This window comes from Bubalus kerabau, chromosome 23 (assembly GCF_029407905.1).
Source record: "Bubalus kerabau isolate K-KA32 ecotype Philippines breed swamp buffalo chromosome 23, PCC_UOA_SB_1v2, whole genome shotgun sequence".
Lineage (NCBI taxonomy): Eukaryota > Metazoa > Chordata > Mammalia > Artiodactyla > Bovidae > Bubalus > Bubalus kerabau.
Window position 1 is genome coordinate 14,532,373 of NC_073646.1, and position 13,174 is coordinate 14,545,546.

Consider the following 13,174-nt stretch of genomic DNA (forward strand, 5'->3'; position numbering starts at 1 on the left):
GCTTGGGAGAATGGTGACCGCAGTCACCTGGTTCCACTTCAGACAAGGAAATCAGAGGTACTTCCAAGGAGACTGCCAGAAGGAAAGGTTCTGGCATGCGCAAACCCTAGAGTGGAAAGATTTAATAAGGAAGAGAAGTGAAGGTCTGGGTCAGATTTAAAGCACAGGGATAAGAGCCTCAGTAATAACAGATGGCCTGGGAGCTCTGATGCAGTTGTGACTAAAATACTCCAAGGTCTGAGTACAAAACTAGAAAATGAAGCATCCTCCTATTTAGCTGTTTCTCTCCTTCTATGAAAATAAAATCCTCAGGCTGGAAAACACATTCATAGGAATCTGGTTAAAGTAGTTCCTTCAAAACATTTCTGCAATAAGACTTCCCAGATGGTCCAGTGGTTAAGACTCCATACTTCCAATGTAGGGGGCACAAGTTCGATCCCTGGTCAGGGAACTAAGATCCCACATGCCACACAGTGCACCAAAAAAAAAAATTGCACACATTCCATCATAGTGCTCTAATTACATGTGGAATTTGTATTTTATAGTGGCTTTCAGAGTCAAGCATGAGCCACAGGAAATAAAGTTACTTTGTTATACCCAAATTGTGTTATACAGCAGGTTTACCCACTACGTTAAGCAGTTTGGATTCAAAATTTTTTTAGCATTTCCAAAAATCAAAATCATCAGTAGATATGAAGACGCAGCACCACTGAAGCAATTAACAAACAACATGACATGGTCCTAAAGACCCTACAAGGAGATCATGCTGAGGGAGAGAGATTGTAGTTGAAGCCTATGTTCTAGAACCTTTGCTGAGAAATATCTCCTTCCCTACCTCACTCAGTAACACATCCACCATGGGAAAGAACATAGTTTACAAGAATAATTACGTGAAAAGTAGTTACTGACCTTAGAGCAGCAGGCACTTAATACTGCTGGGACCAAGACAGGCTTAGAGGCTTTCCCAGGCACTTTCCAGGAAATAAATGAATGGAGGAAAAAAAGCCACTCTGACGTACTTGAACGTCCAGGGTTCATTAATTAAATATTTAACAATCACCTCTCTAAGGGATCGTGCCCTATGCTGGGGATAAGGACTAGGACTTGGTCTCCCCACCCCGCCAGGTTGCTGGTCAGTGCATCACACCAGCAAGTTAGCCGTCAGAACTGAATTTTTTCCTCCAAAGACCATCACAGTGTTACTGAAACATGACTGTTTTTGAAAATGCGACACTGCAGCACTTGTCTCAGTGAAAGATAACAGGGACACATACCCCACAGGGAGTCTGCCAGGCGACTGAGTCATACCAGTAACAGCACAAGCTCCACTCAATGAATCTGGGGCTCAAGAGGCCTCATTAGAGCTAAATGAGGCAGCAGCTCCTCTCCTGTGCCATTCATGCTTGACCAGGCCTTCAATAGTGGGGCACAATAAAAACTTTAACGGCTGCATAGGCTGGAATGGAAATCCGAGACTCTGTCTCAGACAGTACGCACAGAAAGATAATTCTCAAACGAATCCAGATTTACAAGCTCTGAAGAGAGGTCACATGTAATCTTACCGTTGCGAAAAACTTTATTAAAATCAAATCCTTGGCTTGCTAGAAAGTCAATGCTTGAGCTCTGAAACAAGAGTAAATAGAACATGCATTTCAGTGATGTTCATGGCAGGTGTGTGAACAGAAGCAGAGAAAGAACTCTGGGGAGTAAATGAAGGCAACCAGGCAAGGGGGCAGCATGCCACGGGTCAGAGGACAAGGGGTTTCTACGCCACGGCTGCTGAACTGTCCATTCATTCACTTCAACTATCTGGGCTTCTCCCCTATAGTTTATAAGAGAAATATCCTTTGTTACCCAACATTTATTATCTCACCCCAGGTTCAAGTTTAAGGGAACAAATGCGCAAATTATAAGGTATCAATATTCACTTCAACTTAGATTCTGGAAGCCCAAAATCTTAATTGGATGTTCTTTACATTCAACATCATAATACAGAAAAATTCCCAGTAAAGAGACTTATTAAACACCTATTTCAAAGTCAAAATACAAAAGTAAAGGTAGCAAAAATATCAAGTAACAATACACAAGAATGGGAAAATTTTCACAAAATCCTTACTCAACTGACTGAAGAGTGGAAAACATCACTGAGCTTCCCTAATTTTATTCTTGTTTTAAGTCAGAACAGCCTTGTCTTACTCAATGAAACTATGAGCCATGCTGTAAAGGGCCACCCAAGATGCAAGGGTCATGGTGGAGAGTTCTTCACTGGAGAAGGGAATGGCAAACCACTCCAATTTCTTGCCTTGAGAACCCCATGAACAGTATGAAAAGGGAAAAAGATATATGACACTGAAAAATGAAATTCCCAGGTTGGTAGGTGTCCAATATGCTACTGAAGAGGAGTAGAGAAATAACTCCAGAAAGAATGAAGAGACTGAGACAAAGAGAAAACAATGCCCAGCTGCGGATGTGACTGGTGATGGAAGTAAAGTCTGATGCTGTAAAGAGCAATACTGCATAGGAATCTGGACTGTTAGGTCCATGAATTAAGGTAAATTAGAAGTGATCAAACAGGAAATGGCAAGAGTAAACTAAAGAGCCTCCTGATGAAAGTGAATGAGCAAAGTGAAAAAGCTGGTTTAAAACTCAACATTCAAAAAATGAAGATCATGGCATGATCTTTTGGCCTCCAAAATCACTGCAGATGGTGACTGCAGCCATGAAATTAAAAGACACTTGCTCCTTGGAAGAAAAGCTATGATTAATCTAGACAGCAAATTAAATGGCAGAGACATTATTTTGCCAACAAAGGTCCATCTAGTCAAAGCTATGGTTTTTCCGGTAATCAGGTATGGATGTAAGAGTTGGACTATAAAGAAAGCTGAGTGCCAAAGAATTGATGCTTTTGAACTATGGTGCTGGAGAAGACTCTTGAGAGTCCCTTGGACAGCAAGTCCAAGGGAGATCCAACCAGTCCATCTGAAAGGAAATCAGTCCTGAATATTCATTGGAAGGACTGATGCTGAAGCTGAAACTCCAATGCTTTGGCTACCTGATAACAAAGAATTGACTCATTAGAAAAGACCCTGATGCTGGGAAAGACTGAAGGCAGGAAGAGAAGGAGACAACAGAGGATGAGATGGTTGGATGGCATCACGACTCGATGGACGTGAGTTTGAGCAAGCTCCGTGATTTGGTGATGGACAGGGAAGCCTGGCGTGCTGCAGTCGATGGGGTCTCAAAGAGTCGGACATAACTGAGCAACTGAAGTAACTAAATTCAGAACAGTTAAATCTGACCCCTTATAGAGCGGCCCTTCCTGAGCCGTACTTGATGTTACACCATCAGTCTAGACTGAGGATGCTCTCCTAGTTCCAGTAAGCTCATTACCGTATTCACTTTAGAGATGCTGCTGAAGACAACGTCTTCTACATTAATGACTTCTTTATGATAACAGAGGGCTTCCCTGATGGGTTAGATGATAAAGAATCTGCCTGCAATTAAGGAGACCTGGGTTCAATCCCTGGGTCGGGAAGATCCCCTGGAAGAAGGCACAGCAACCCACTCCAGTATTCTTGCCCGGAGAATTCCATGGACAGAGGAGTCTGGCGGGCTTCAGTTCATGGGGTCACAAAGAATCAGACATGACTGAGCAACTAATATGATGATACAGAAAGGGAAATGTCTTGGGGTCTCTAATCTGAGGAAAGCTGAACTGGTCCTGAGTCCTGGTCCGTTTTGATCCTTTGGGCCGCAGAACTGATGGTGTGTTTCCCCCTTGTCTTGCCTGGTAGGAAGCTCAGAGACAAGCTTCTGAGGTAAGCCAAAAGTAAGACTTTCTTTGGCATGAATTCTGTGTTCTAATCATAACACAGTAATCACACCCTCATTTTTCTTTTCTTCCAATTTTTCACTTACTTATTTTTAATCTTAGGTTAAAAGGTTTTATATATTGTATATACTTTTATGTACTTTATGTATCTTTATTACCTGACACAAGTTCTTTTAAAATATGAGCAACTTAATCAAATATACATAGGTATGTGCACGGGCGCACACACACACATAGATACAGGCATATCATTTTCTATCTTGTCCAGGTTTTCTGTGGTGTGAAGTAAGCAACCATTTCCCCTATATCTTCCCTTTTCATCCTGTTCTGAAATAAGACCAAGTGCCTTCTGACTTAGGCCACAAGCCCCTCTACCTTCCATGCCTCAGTATTCTTATAACTCTGCTCCCCTAATACCCATCACCAACAGAGACACCAAAAGATGGGTTATGGAAAGGCATTTTTACCCCTCCTGTCACTAGACTCCAAAATATCCTAACTTTCTTCTTTAAAAATCAGAGTCAGAGATCACGTATCCCCTTTTTGAAGCTATTTATTTTCTACTCAAACAATACTCTTTAGACTGCACCAAAAAATCTACTCTGTGCTACTGAACTTCAAGCCTTTTAAAATGGTAAATTTTAGGTTATAGATTTTTTTTTACCATAATAAAGAAAAAACACTTCAAACCAACAAACTTTATTTGTAATATACTAAACACTATCTTTGGTTTGTCCTAAATGTACCATTTTCAAGAATCAAAAGATAAGCATAGATATTAGGGGAGACAATTTGAGGCATCTATCAAAATTTTAAATCTGAAAGTTCTATGACTCATTAATTCCCCTCCTGGGAAAGCCATCCAATAAAAACATTCCTGGAGTTTAACCTGAAACTTAGTCTGTGACAACCTAGAGAGGTGGGATGGGGTGGGGGAGGAAGGGGAGGGAGGTTCAAGAGGGAGGGGATATATGTACACTATGGCTAATCCATGTTATTGTATGGCAGAAACCAATACAACACTGTAAAGCAACCATCGTCCGATTAAAAATAAATTTTAAAAATAGCTTAAAAAACATATGTTGATTCAGCCAAAAAAAAAAAATTCCTATATACAACCAAGACACATGCACATGGACACTGACTATAGCACTGTTTAAAATAGGGAGCCACTGGAAAACTTGCCAATTCCAATTAGATCGATTATAATACATCTGTATTATGAAATATGAAGACATTGTGTTAAATAGAAAATGCAAGTTATATAAAATATGAATGTTATGACTCTGCGTATATTAAAGGAAAAACCTAAAATTGTGTTTGTGTGTGTGTGTGTATATACATATGTAGACACAGCAGTATATATATATATGGCACAAAAGGAGTGAAACAGGGAAAGAAGTGGCATGGGGGAAGAGAGGCTATTTAAAAAAAAGAAACATTTTTTACTCTATAGACAGCTGCAGTGTCTTGACTTTTCATGACCATGTATATATTTTCCTCCATGAACTCAACTACAGATGTTCAGCCAGAAAAAAGAACAGAAGAAAAAGGAAGTGAAGACAATGCAGATGCCTTGCAATTCACCTGGATGGGCACGTGGTCCGGGAGTGTGCATGGCTCACAGGGGGTCCATTCCTCCACATCCTGCCTAGTGTGCATGGATCATTGTGTGTACAGATACTTAGTTTTCAGGTAGCATAGTAAGTTGTTTTGCCCCCCAATTCTCCCTGCTTTAAGGATAATAAAAGCTTTTCGAGATCGATTTTTAACCAGACACAATCTTCACCCTACTCGTTGACTCTAGAAGCTAAGTTCCTTTTAAGATGCAACTCTGCTGTAGGCATAGAATTTTAAACAAGACAAAATCCACCTTAGATGGAGGACAAGAAAAAAAATTCAAAGATACTATCATTTACCTTATCCATACAATTGCCAAGTTTACTTACTATTTCTCAACCTCTTCTCTGCCTTTGTTTTTCCAGAATAGAGAACTGCACCATTTGAGCCCATTAATCTCTGGCCTGTCTTCAAGTCTATGATTTTTTTTTTTTTTTTAAGGAGTGGCGGGCTATTAGAACTGTATGAAGTGTTCCAGGTGTAGTCACAGGATGGTTTTGTATGATGGGTAGGGTTCTCCTGATCTGTCTCCAGTTGATTTCCTAGAGTAACTGTGTTTGTGTTGGTCTTTTAGAACATACTGTCATCCCTAAGATGTCTCACTGCCACTGTGTGCATTTGATTAATCCCTGGCTAAAACCATGGAATCCACTTTAAGGAACTGTCTTTTGCTGCTACCACTGGAAAACTACATCCATACAAATGTCCAAACTGAACCTATCTTTCTCAGAGAAAATCTACAAATACTGTTTAATGAAGTATTCTATATGCAGGTGACTGGTAAATAGTTGTTAAATGAGGATGAGATTGGTTGGATGGCATCACCAACTCAATGGACATGAGTTTCAGTAAACTCCAGGAGTTGGTGATGGATAGGGAGGCCTCGAGTGCTGCAGTCCATGGGGTCACAAAGAGTTGGACATGACTGAGAGACTGAACTGAACTTATTACAAGGTAAAGAAATATCAACAATAGTTTATCTGCTAATTTAAGAAAAATGCTGGTTTCAAGACTAAAATTACCTTCTCTCCAGCTCCAGACATACAATGAATGCTGTTTCATTTGTTTACATCCTCATTACAGAGAGAATCTGACATGACTCAGTCACTCAGAAGCCTACCCTCCAGGCTTTCTTAACTGCGTTACTACTTAGATGCAGGAAAGGGGACAGATGGGAAGACTCAAAGGAACTAATGTTACTGGGGAGAGAAGCTCAGGCATAAGATTCTAAGGAAGAGAAGACCAAAACTCAGGCTTCATCACATATCCATATGGTAGACACTAATTGACATTCTCCTTATCAGTGGAGATCAATGATCTCCTTATCCATTAATCAGATTATTAAGAGAGAAAAAAGGGGAAGCTGACATTCACTGAATGTCCACCAGATCAGCTACAACTCTGAACTGGCTGTTCTAAAAGGGACCCTCCCTGTATCCTTCCCTTGGCTCATAAAGTCAGCCCTCTCCTCCTCAGTAGGTAACAGTGGTCTTTTTCTACCCTCTCTTTCCTAACTGGTAAGCTTGGGAAAAGAAACTGAGCACATATAACTTAGCCCCTTCTGGGTTCCCTGGTGGCTTGGACAGTAAAGAATCTGCCTGCAATGCAGGAGACCTGGGATCAATCGCTGGGTCGGGAAGATCCCCTGGACGAGGGCACGGCAACCCACTCCAGTACTCTTGTCTGAAGAATCCCATGGACTGAGAACCCTGGGGGCTGCGTTCATGGGGTCGCAAAGAGTCAGACACGACTGAGTGACTATACTTTCACTTCTAGGCTTGCTCTTTTCAAAGAGGATACATACATACTCCGCTCCTCCAGAAAATAAAGGTCTACCCTTGGAGAGGCATGCAGTGAGAATGGGGTGGGAAAAAACCTGCAAGTCCTAATCTGTAGGTTCAGTTCAGGGGTAAGACAAAAAAATCCCCCAAAGAGCCACAGTACAAAGTCATGGTCTCAAATTCAGCTTTACTTATAATAAAGTTCATGTTCCCTCTGCCTGTCTCTCACATCTTATTCCTTAACTCACTCTCAGGTCAAAGAAAAGATGGGAGTATGATTTATTTATAACCCTAAAACTGAAGGTCAGTGAGGTAAACTGATTTGCCTAACGTGCAAAGTTGGTTATAGAACCAAATTTTAAAGAGAATTCTGATTCCATGTTTCCACATGGCTTCATCAGGGACTCATAACAGAAAAAAAAAAAAAAAACCTCAATTATACTACTAACCTGACAAACAAATTTGACATCTGGTGAGGATCTATTGAAGGGTTTCGGGAAAACATAGAAGTTAAAAGACTTTGTTATATACCTAGAGAAAATAAGATAAAAGGAGATTTAGGGTGTTACATTATGCCATGACACAAGAATTCCCACCACTTGTTAAAACAACCTACTTTGAATCTGTGTAGTCATACTTAAAAGTGCAAAGGCCAAACTGAAACAGCAAAAAGTCCATGGAATGCTGGAAAAGGGAAATAAAATATCTGTCAAAACAGTGCTGTATAGTCGACATTGAGCAACAGTATTTGCAATCAGGTAGGTTTTCTGATTACTTGACTTTGGCAGAATACTTCTGATCCAAACAGATTACAGATTATCTATCAGAAGCATTATTAATTTATATACATTTCTTAATATTTTCCCAACTAAGTATTTATGCATCATCCAGAGCATCATAGTAAACCTATTTCCAAATGATTAAAATAACCACATCATATTTCCTATAAATCAAATTAACAATGAAAATACTAAACCTTCCCCAAAATGTTTTCCAGCAAACAATTATTTTTGCTGTTGTTTTAAACACCACTAAATATAATTTCATAGCTGGGGTTGAGAAGTTAATAAACAAGTTTGATGATTTTATTCCTCTATAATTTAACATATGCAAGACCAACATGGGGAAAAAAAATAAGATTTTCTAGCACACCCACTTACCTTTTTAAGCTTCTGATACCTTTCTTCTGGAGTGTCAAAACCATTTGTTAATGCGGTGACTGAAGGTCCATCGCTGATTCCTAGATTTTAAGAAAAAAAGTTTTAACCTATTAGTAAATGCTATTGGAAAAATGTCAGTCAACTATTCAATGGCTCTATAATTTCATATTTTTATGAATTAAAACTAATTGGAAGTGCTCTTTACTTCACTTTTTCAAAATTAGCACGAATTTCGCAGGCTAACAAGCCAAACCCTATAATAAAGAATTCAGAAATACAAATGTTTCAATTTGAGAATGGATAGTTTCAGTATCTAAAACAGATTTCAAATAAAGAAAACCCTACAAATATCTCACCAAAAAATTATTAGAACTAATAAATGAATTCAGAAGTTGCAGTATACAAAGTTAATATTCAGAAATCCATTGTAAATTTCTATACACTAATAACAAACTATCAAAAAGAGAAATTATAAAAACCATCCCATTGACAACTGCATCAAAAAGAATAAGATACCTAGGAATATATTTAACCAAGGTGAAAGACCTGTCCTCTGAGAACTATAAGACACTGGTGAAAGAAATTGAAGAAAACATGAATAAACAGAAATGCTCATGAACTGGAAGAATACTGTTAAAATGCCCATATTACCCAAAACAATCTATAGAGTCAATGCAATCTCTATGGAAGGAATGATACTAAAGCTGAAACTCCAGTACTTTGGCCACCTCATGCGAAGAGTTGACTCATTGGAAAAGACTCTGATGCTGGGAGGGACTGGTGGCAGGAGAAGGGGACGACAGAGGATGAGATGGCTGGATGGCATCACTGACTCGATGGACGTGAGTCTGGGTGAACTCCGGGAGTTGGTGATGGACAGGGAGGCCTGGCATGCTGCGATTCATGGGGTCGCAAAGAGTCAGACATGACTGAGTGCCTCAACTGAACTGAACTGAACTGAACTGATGGCATTTTTCACAGAACTAAACAAATAATTCTAAAATTTGTATAGAACCACAAAAGACCCCGAACAATCACAGCAATCTTGAGATACCAACTTACATCTGTCAGCATGGCTATTCTCAAAAACACAAGAAATAACAAGTGCTGGCGAGGATGTGGAGAAAAGGAAACTGTCATGTTCTGTTGGTGGGAATGTCAATTGCTGCAGACACTATAGAAAACGGTATAAAGCTTCCTCAAAATATTAAAAATAGAACGAACATATGATCCAGCAATTCCACTTCTGGATATTTATCAGAAGAAAACAAAAATTATTTTTTCTTCAATAATTCTAACTGAAAAAGATATATGCATCCCTAAGTCACTACAGCATTATTTACAATAGCAAAGACAGAAGCAACTTAAGTGTCCAAGGATAAATGAATGGATAAAGATCCTATATATATGTAAAGAAGATGCTATATATGTGTGTGTGTGTACACACATATATATGCATACATGGGGCTTCCCTGATGGCTCAGATGGTGAAGAATCTGCCTGCAATGTGGGAGACCAGGGGTTGAGAAGATCCCCTGGAGAAGGGAATGGCTACCCACTCCAGTATTCTTGCTTGGAGGATTCCACAGATAGAGGAACCTGACGGGCTACAGTCCATGGGATTGCAAAGAATTGGTGTAAAGAAATATTACTCAACCACAAAAAAGAAAGAAAAAAAACCTTGTAATATGGATGGACCTAGAAGGTACCATGCTACTACTACTACTAAGTCACTTCAGTCGTGTCCGACTCTGTGCGACCCCATAGACGGCAGCCCACCAGGCTCCCCCGTCCCTGGGATCCTCCAAGCAAGAACACTGGAGTAGGCCGCCATTTCCTTCTCCAATGCGTGAAAGTGGAAAGTGAAAGTGAAGTCGCTCAGTTGTGTCCAACTCTTCGGGAACCCACGGACTGCAGCCTACCAGGCTCCTCTGTCCATGGGATTTTCCAGCCAAGAGTACTAGAGTGGGGTGCCATAGCTTCTCTGCTAAGTGAGTGAAATAAGTCAGACAAAGAAAGCAAATACTGATGATTTCACTTACTGATGAAATCTTAAAAAAAAAAAAGAAAGAAACAAAGATACTTATTGATACAGAGTAAACTGATGGTTGCCAGAGTAGGGGGGGGGAGTGGGGGGGGCCAAATAGGTGAAGGGGTTTAAGAGGTACAAACTTTCACTTATAAAATAAGTAAGTCACAGCACAGAGAATATAGCCAATAATGTATCTGACAAGAACTTTGTATGATAACAGATGGTAACTAGACTTAGCAAGGTAACCAATCCATAATGTATAAAAATATCAAATCACTATGTTCTACACTTGAAACTGATACAATTGGTTGAATATAATTCAGTAATTATAATTATATACAATTATATATATAACTGCTGCTGCTGCTAAGTCGCTTCAGTCGTGGCCGACTCTGTGTGACCCCATAGACTACAGCCCACCAGGCTCCCCTGTCCCTGGGATTCTCCAGGCAAGAACACTGGAGTGGGATGCCATTTCCTTCTCCAATGCATGAAAGTGAAAAGTGAAAGGGAAGTCGCTCAGTCGTGTCCGACTTTTAGCAACCCCATGGACTGCAGCCTACCAGGCTCCTCCATCCATGGGATTTTCCAGGCAAGAGTACACATGGGGTGCCATCGCCTTCTCCAATATATATAACTATATAATTAAGCAATTATAATCCAGTAATGGATTATGCCCAGTAAAAAAGATTATGCCCAACATGGATTCCTTTAGAAAGAGCTGAAGTCTTTGAAACATGTACAATTTGTAGCAAAAATGGCTATCTTTACCAAAAATTGGATACCTTTGATCCAAAAAAAAAAAAAAAGAACCTTGCAATTATAACCCTTAGTTATACCAATCTAAGTACTAGATACATGTGGGCAGGCAATGAACACTTTCATTAATGCCTAAAGGAATACCCTCATTTATCTGCAGAAGTCCAACCCTCAAGTCTGTCACAAAGCACAAATATTGCATGAGTCCTCTTAGAGGAAATGTCTAAACTAGTCAAATTCACAGAGATGGAAACAATGATTGCTAGAGGCAGAGGGGAGGAAGGAGCTGGGAATTACTGTTCAACGCGTAGAATTTCAGTTCTGGAAAATGAAAAAGTTCTGTGGAGATGGACGGTGGGGATGGTGGCATTCCAGTGTGAATGTCCTACATGTCACTTAACTTTTAAAACCACTTAAAAATGGTTGAAAGGATACATTTTATGCTATGTGTATTTCACCACAAACCAAAAAAGGCCTGACCCTAACTCTCAAGCTCTGTCCCACACTTTGTCCAGCTGTTTTTCAGCAGCATCAAAACCGTAGTCTCTTATCCGCAACCCTCAAGAGTTCGAACCACCACAAACCCAGTCAGGAAACCCACTGCACCTCTTTCATGCTTTTGAAACGTTTAAGAGGAAACGTGGAGACTCATGCACCCTGACCCAGAAAACTCAAACAGGGAAGAGCGACCAGCAGGTATAAGCCCAGGCCAGAGGTCAGGAGGGCGCGGGGGTGGGGGTTGAGGGGTGGGGGGTAGGGGTAGCGGGCTGGAGGAGGCTGGGCTATGCACTGCAGGGTGCCAGCCTCGAGCTTGCAAGCGAGGGATACCTGAGAACTCCCCATCGATGGCGAAGAAGTCGGCCTCCTCTATGGCCTGGTACACTTTGTGAAGATTACTCTTAAAATCTGCGGAGAAACCGAGAAGAGGCTCAGAATCGGTGGCCTGGCTTCCTGCCCACGAGTTCCTAGGGGGATAGGGAAGGAGGGAGGGGGAGCTTCCAAGGATCCTGGGATGAGAGGACAAGTCCTTAAGGGGTGCACAGAGCAGAGGGGTATAAGCCCCGAGGGGTGCACTGGCCAGATACGAACAAGGCCCCAAGAGGCGCAAAAGGGGAGCAAACCCCTGAGGGGACTGCCTCTGCCCAAGGCCGGGTCAAGTAGACCTGCCGCGGTGCGGGCCTAGCAGGCCGGGTGAGGAACTGCCGCGAGTAGGCGGGGAGATGTACAGCGGACACGCACTGCTCCTGATTATCTCCATTCTGCGGAGTGGCCAGGCCTCCGGCCCCGCCCGGGCCCGCCTCGACCGTTCCACTCGCGAAGTTCCGCGGCGACAGCGCTGGCAGCCGCGGCAGCGATCACGGGGGCGACTTCCGGAAACAGCGCGCGCCGGCGCGCGTCACGTGCGCCTGCGTCATTGCGGGGGCGGGGCCAAGGGTTGGTTTCGTTCCCGGGAGGCAGCAGGGGCGTGGCTATCGAAGTTCTCCAAGGCGTGGTCTCACTGGAGACGACCAGACTTGGGCCTTTTACTTGAGAAGTTTGAGTGACCTGACAGCCATCCGATTGATGAGGAAATATTTCCTGAGTTCCAATTATGTGCCAGACACCCTGTATGGTGTGGGGATACAGGGGTGAATAGAAAAGACAAGATGCCCAACCCTATTGGAGCTTAACTTGAGGGACGAGCGGAAAGTCAGGCAAGATTCAAATTTGCCACTTGGAAATCCGAAGATCTGTTTAAAGAGAAAGAGCAGAATGCTGCAATAAGAATAATGGGAAAGAGGGTTATTTGCAGAGGCGACAGGGAACGCAAAGCTGAGACCCTTAGCTGTGGCACTAGCTACTGGGAATACGATGGTGAGCAAAACTGATGAGGTCCTGCATAATGGAGTTTTATGTTGGTTATTGGTTTGCTGTTGATTCCCAGAGCCTACAACACTCCTGACACGAGCAGATGCTCCATAAACATGGATTGGTCAAAAGAATTCACCTT

At 41.7% G+C, this 13,174-nt stretch overlaps 1 protein-coding gene across 10 annotated transcripts in view; it reads right to left on the minus strand.

Annotated features, from left to right (window-relative positions):
• PARN (poly(A)-specific ribonuclease) overlaps window positions 1-12,612 on the minus strand; it is a 184,914-nt gene extending 172,302 nt beyond the window's left edge. For 5 of the 10 annotated variants that reach the window (XM_055562408.1, XM_055562415.1, XM_055562416.1 and 2 more), the window contains exons 1-6: window positions 12,424-12,610; window positions 12,013-12,090; window positions 8,394-8,473; window positions 7,850-7,917; window positions 7,683-7,764; window positions 1,563-1,623 (exon numbers count right to left, since the gene is read on the minus strand). In XM_055562408.1, the coding sequence (XP_055418383.1) occupies window positions 1,563-1,623; window positions 7,683-7,764; window positions 7,850-7,917; window positions 8,394-8,473; window positions 12,013-12,090; window positions 12,424-12,442 (388 nt within the window). In that variant the 5' untranslated portion in view covers window positions 12,443-12,610. Of the gene's footprint in view, window positions 1-1,562; window positions 1,624-7,682; window positions 7,765-7,849; window positions 7,918-8,393; window positions 8,474-12,012; window positions 12,091-12,347 lie in introns of all 10 variants that reach the window. The other 5 variants (XM_055562406.1, XM_055562407.1, XM_055562409.1 and 2 more) reach the window with 5 other exon arrangements.
• Between the last annotated feature and the right edge of the window lie 562 nt (window positions 12,613-13,174).